The following is a 6355-nucleotide window of genomic DNA, read 5'->3' as shown; positions in this document are numbered from 1 at the left end:
CGCCGGGCGGGCGGCGGGCGGGCCGCTCCGCTACTCGGTGCGGGAGGAGCTGCCGCACGGCGCCTTCGTGGGCAGCGTGGCGAGCGACCTGGGCGTGGATCCGCGGCGGCTGGCGGCCAGGGGAGCGCGGATCACCTCGGGCAGCGGCCGGCAGTACCTGGAGTTGGAGCTGGGCCGCGGGGCGCTGCTGGTGCGGGAGCGCATGGACCGAGAGGCGCTCTGCGAGCTGAGCCCCTCCTGCTTCCTTAGCCTGGAGCTGGTCATCGAGCAGCCCATCGAGGTGTACAACGTGGAGGTGGAGGTGCTGGACATCAATGACAACGCGCCGCGGTTTCCCCGCCAGGATTACCGGCTGGAGATCAGTGAGTCTGCCGTGCCCGGGGCCCGTTTCCACATTGAGAGTGCCCAGGACCCTGACGTGGGCACCAACTCCGTGCAGAACTATCTGCTCAGCCCCAATCGCCACTTTGCCCTGGACCTTAAAGGCTTCCAGAGTGGCAGCAAACTCCTGGAACTGGTGCTGCAGCAGCCGCTGGACCGGGAGCAGAGTGCCCTGCAGCAGCTGGTGCTGACTGCTGTGGATGGTGGAGATCCCCCCAGATCCGGCACGGCCCAGATCTCTGTGCGAGTTGTGGATACCAATGACAACCCACCTGCCTTTGACCGCTCCACCTACACCGTGAGCCTTCTGGAGAACTCCCTGCCTGGCACGCTAGTGGTCAAACTCAATGCCTCAGACCCGGATGAGGGCTCTAACGGGGATGTGATCTACTCCTTCGGCAGCTACACCCCCCAGAAGGTGAGACAGCTCTTTAGCGTGGACCCACATTCAGGGGAGGTGCGGGTTAATGGCACTTTAGATTATGAGGAGGCATCCTCCTATGAGATCTATGTACAAGCCACTGATCAGGGCCCTGTCTCTATGGCTGGGCACTGCAAGGTGCTGGTCAACATTGTGGATGCCAATGATAATGCTCCCGAAGTGCAGCTGACCTCCCTGTACAGCCCAGTGCCAGAGGATGCAAGGTCAGGAACTGTGGTGGCCCTGATGAGTGTCACTGACCAGGACTCAGGGCTGAACAAGCAGGTAAGCCTGCGCATTCCCCCCGGCCTCCCCTTCACTCTCAACTCCTTCAAGAACTCCTACACCTTGGTCACCCAGGGCAAGCTGGACCACGAGAAAGCAGCAGCCTACAACATCACAGTTACTGCTACTGATTCTGGGAGCCCCCCTCTGTCCTCCCAGAAGGTGATCCATGTGGAGATCTCCGACATCAATGACAATCCTCCACGCTTCGAGGAGCCTGTGTACTCAGTTTACATCCCTGAGAACAACCCCCTCGGAGCCTTCCTGTGCACTATTAAAGCCACTGACCCAGATGTCGCCAAAAATGCCTACGTGTCCTATTCTCTGCTCGATGGAGAGATTGAAGGGCTACCAGTTGCTTCCTATGTCTCCATTAAATCTGACAGTGGCAACATGTATGCTGTCAGATCCTTTGACTATGAGACACTGAGGGAGTTCCAGGTGATTGTTCAGGCTCAGGATGCTGGGGTCCCACCACTGAGCAGCACTGTCACTGTCTACATCTACGTGGTGGATGAGAATGACCATGCCCCACAGATTCTGTATCCTACCTCAACCAACACTTCCGCAGCCCTGGAGATGATCCCACGCTCAGCATATGCTGGATATTTGGTAACCAAAATTATAGCCATTGATGGGGACTCAGGACAAAATGCCTGGTTGTTCTTCTACCTGGTGCAAACCTCAGATCCGGGTTTGTTCAGGATAGAGCTCCATACTGGGGAGATTAGGACTACTCGCAAGCTGGGTGAGGACAGCACACCCACTTTCAACCTGACGGTGGAGGTGAGAGACAATGGAGAGCCATCGATGTCCTCATCAGTAGCCATCACTATTGCTGTGGTGGACAGAGTTTCCAAAATCATCCCTGATAGAAGAAGACACTTTAAAAGCCCAAGCAATTACTCAGAGGTCACTCTTTATCTCATTATCGCTTTGAGCGCCATCTCCTTCGTTTTCCTTTTCACACTCATTGGGCTTTCTATCATCAAGTGCTACAGATACAGTCTGTATGGGAGCTCCTGCTGTGCAGGGTGCTGTACTGTGAGAGAACGGAGCCCTGCTGAACTGTACAAGCAGGCCAACAACAACATTGATGCTAGATTGCCCCAAGGTTTGAAAGTGCAGCCCCATTTCATTGAAGTGAGGGGCAATGGGTCTCTCACTAAGACCTACTGCTATAAGGCCTGCCTGACTGCAGGATCAGGAAGTGACACTTTCATGTTTTACAATACCTGTGGCCCAACAGGAACTACTGGTCCCTCTGCAGTGGTGACTGAGAGGCATCTGACAGGACAAAGTGGGCAGAGTGCACAAAACCTCATCATACTTAGAAATGACTCCATTACTCCTAATGAGGTGAGGCTACCTTGGTAAATGGTCTGCACAGTGCTCTGAGCAAATCTGTACCTAGGCAGAGGTTCCAAGTGGAAAACTCAGATGAAGAATATTCCCTTAGGGGCTTGCTGACACTCAGCTCTGACACTTGGGTATAATGAATCTAATCTATGCCATGCATTTTGTTTCTAGGTAAATACTGAGACTTTCAGGGTGCAGTTGGTAAGTTCAGTATATGCATCTGTTGTTTAAGATTCACCTCATTTTTGCAGCAAATGCTGTACTGAGTATTGCATCCTTCCCTAAAATTGCCTGCTGCTACAGAGTGCTAAGGAATGACACATTTAATCCTACAGTTTTGATGGGAAAACTCATATTGCAGGAGAAAAAATAATCAGTGATTAGCATTGAAATCAAAAGGGTACTTTATGGCAGTTATGGATGTTTGCTATTCTGCTGTCTTCCTACCTGAGGAAATCTGTTGAATTTAGAAAAGAATATTATTGCAAGGATCTTGCTAATGTGAGTGTGTTTTAGTTGTCTAAAAACTACAATCCCTCCTCTGATAATGTTTGTTCTACCCAGTGCTGCATTTTATGCTTTCTGACCTGTGACAACCCAGCGACATCTTTGCAGAGAATTACAGCAAGTCACCATCATTAAGTTACAGAGTGACAACTTCGAGCCTGCTGGGTTCCTATTGAAAATTGTTTAATACCTATGGTTTGACCAGCCATGTATTAACCTTTGCAATGTTTTCCCACAGTGAAGAATTAATGGTTGCTTTATTCTGTTGTGCGGGAAGCCTGCAGTTGGTGTGTGGTTTGCATGATCTATGCAGTTTCCTTTTTACACATGTTGGGACTGAACTCAGCAGCACTCACAGGAGAGACTAATTCTGGTGCACAAAAGGCAAATCTTGCCATTAGTGTGTATTATTTGTATCCCATAATTGGGATATGGGATTGTGGCAAGTGTGAGATCAGTTTGTGCATTAATGTGTGCTATGCCCCAGGCAGGGAAAAGTCAGGGAAATAACTGGTGGGAAAGAAAGGAGCCTGTCTTGTGTATTCTTGCCACAGAAATAGTACTCATTTGTTTATTTATTTCTACTTTTTCACATATGAAGATGTTAGCATCTTTAGCAACTGGTTTTTCTTGAGCAAAGATGCCCATATCTTAAGGGCCAGCAAGTCTTCCATAAAAATGCTTTTAGTAAGTAATGATCATCCATTCAGCTTTAATCCATTTAAAATTAATGCACTGTTTTTCTGTAAATCACAGTGGCAGGGTACAGGGGAAGTACTTTTTCTCTTTCTCTGCAGTTTTTGGATCTTAACATTTTTCTGAGTGTAATAAAATGCCTGGAATGTGTTTGATATAGGAGGGAATATGGGACATGCTCTATAAGTATGTATGCTGAAGAATCAAAGAATGAAATACACACTTCATAGCTGATTTTTGGGGTGGGAGGTGTGCAAGAAGAAAAGCACTAACTGAAAATGACTTCACTTTGGATGCAAGTAGGAAATCAGTTTAGCAAAGAGATTCCTATCACATTTTGAGACTCACTCCATTGAATGCAAGGAATTAGCAAGTTTTGATTACCAGCAGAGATCAGGCAGTGGCAGCAAAGCCAGCCCAAACTTGGAGTACAAAAGCAGAGAAATGTATAGAACAAACTAATGTATAGAACAAAGTAATGAGTGCTGCCTATGTGGAGTTGTCATCCAAAAGGGGAATCAATTCTTGAACTCATTCTGTGTGATTTAAACAGAGGTGAAGTTCTGACAAGCTTTACTCATCACAAATTTTTTGCTTTCTGCTTCTTAACCTGTCCTGTGGTAGGACATTCTATAAAGATGTATCAAGGCCATGTGCATATGAGGAAATGGCTGAATGTAATGGCATTCACTAATTACTAGTTCCTAGCTAATTACCAAGTGAAAGTCACATCTTTCCCCTGTTTCAAGCTCAGTGTTTGCACTGAAGATGCCATCAATTGCTTAGCAACACTGAATTCTGCATTTTAAGGATAATGATCTTTGCATTATTAGATTTTCAGAGAACTGTGTTTCCCTTTTTAGTTAAAATGAACTTTGAATCAGCCTTTAAGAGCCTGTGCCTTCCCTTGTGAGGCATAGCAAGGCAGTATTGTCCTTGCACCATTTTACAAAGTCAGTCTCTGATCTGTGTGTTACTTTTGGATAATGTGAACAGGTCTTTTCTTTTTTTTCTTCCACACAGTTTTTGGAAATGAATTTTTTACTGGTTGTTCATTGATGAGGATGGGACCAGGTGAATGGGTTTGCTGTGCACAGATAATCATACCTAGGGTTTTACAGTGGTTAATATTTTTAAAATGTTGTTTACACAGTGAGAGGAAAAATATTTCCAAGTTATTTGGGATTAATCTCAGTAACATTTGGGGCAATAAGTCTTAATTCCTTTCATATTTGCTGGTAAGGTCAAAGAGGCTAACAATTACATTAAGTTGTGACTCACTTTATTGGGCCATTAGAAGGATACAGTAGAAGTGCAAACAAGTGCATTAAGGTTAGGTAGGGGCATTTTTGTACCTGGTGAAGTTCTGACTCCTGTGTGGCTATTCCTTTTGTACTGCCAGTGTTGTGATGGTGGAATGGAAGCTTGTTTCTGCAAGATAGCTGCTGCTTCTGTGCTCACCCTCCTTACCTGCACAGTGCTTTATGGATTGATAAGTATGACTCAGACCAAGGGTGTTTTGTAAAAGAGGAAATGTACTAATGCAGCTGCACAGAAAATCCTGGACATGGTTATTGCTGTCAGGAGGCTGGTGATAAGGGTAGCAGTGCAGGGTTAATGGATATTGCTCTCTCATCAGATAACTACTGCAGAGGGACCAGGCAGGCAGTGAAGGCAAAATCAAGGCATAAAAAAGTACTGTGGCTTCATTTCTGGTGCTGTGAGTGTTATGGGCAGCCTGGACTCCTGACTTTCAAAAGAGGGGTGCACAGTCTATGAAGAGGTTGTGTGAGAAGTTGTGATTTTGTTACTGGGCACTGCTGCAGTGATGATCTGTCATTTTCAGGAAGGGTTTCAGTGCTTTAGTCTGGAGTCTGTTTCCTCATATTCCTGTGAAGATGCTGAATGATGTCTGGGTAGTGTCTGGTGCTTGGTTTTTTCTTATCATCTTTCCTGTTTTGTTCTTACATCCTTTGCAGTTAGGCTCCTTGCTTGTGCCTTGCATCTCATGACAGCTTTTTCCCTTCAATGCAGGAAATAACAATCAAACCAAAATGTTTTAACAGGAGTTTTCTGTCCCAGAAGGCAGCCTGGCACATTCTTAATTATCAAGTTGGGATACTGGATTGAACTAAACACTTTTATATTATACATTTCCTTGTACCCTCTTCTGTGTGGTGACACATGTGGATGAAAAAATATGATGTTTCATGTGTTGGTCAGAAATAAAGTGTGTTGCCCTGTGGACACTTTTAAAGAAAGTGGAAAAACCTGCACACTGATGGTGGTAAGACTCAGGAGATCCACTGGAATTTTACAGCAGAGCTGTTTGCTCTGCTTGTGTCTCTTTCTATGTATTTTTCACTTCAAAACCAGCTTGCTAAACACATGGAAAAAAGAAAACAACACTGAAGTTGGACATGTTTTGATACTGCTTTAAATGGAAGCATGTTTTGAAGTGTCTAAACCCAGTAACCCCAGAGTGTTGTTTGTAGCAGTCTGTCCAGGAGATTTCTCTCAGAGGATTTAAAGGTATTAATGGTGGAATGTCTTACAATCTCAGTTCAAGAACTTAAGCCCTTAAGAAATTCTCCAGCCCTGCTGACATTGAAAAGGTTAACTATAAATGTTTGTGCTTTTGTTTGATGGCAGTGTCTGGGCTGAGCAGGGACAGTGCTCTGTGCTTCAGGGCACTCAGGCACTGGG

The 6355-nt window shown here is 45.8% G+C and overlaps 1 protein-coding gene across 1 annotated transcript in view; it reads left to right on the top strand.

Moving 5' to 3' along the window:
- Positions 1–4: 4 nt before the first annotated feature.
- LOC115908828 (protocadherin alpha-C2-like) overlaps positions 5–6355 on the top strand; it is a gene marked incomplete at its 5' end in the record, with an annotated part of 49650 nt that continues 43299 nt past the window's right edge. Inside the window, one exon of the mRNA XM_030957691.1 lies at positions 5–2446. Coding sequence (XP_030813551.1) covers positions 5–2446 — 2442 coding nt within the window. The remainder of the gene's footprint in view (positions 2447–6355) is intronic.

Source organism: Camarhynchus parvulus, chromosome 13 (genome assembly GCF_901933205.1).
Source record: "Camarhynchus parvulus chromosome 13, STF_HiC, whole genome shotgun sequence".
Lineage (NCBI taxonomy): Eukaryota > Metazoa > Chordata > Aves > Passeriformes > Thraupidae > Camarhynchus > Camarhynchus parvulus.
Note: the sequence above shows the minus strand (reverse complement) of the source record. Positions and strands in the feature narration are given on the sequence as shown.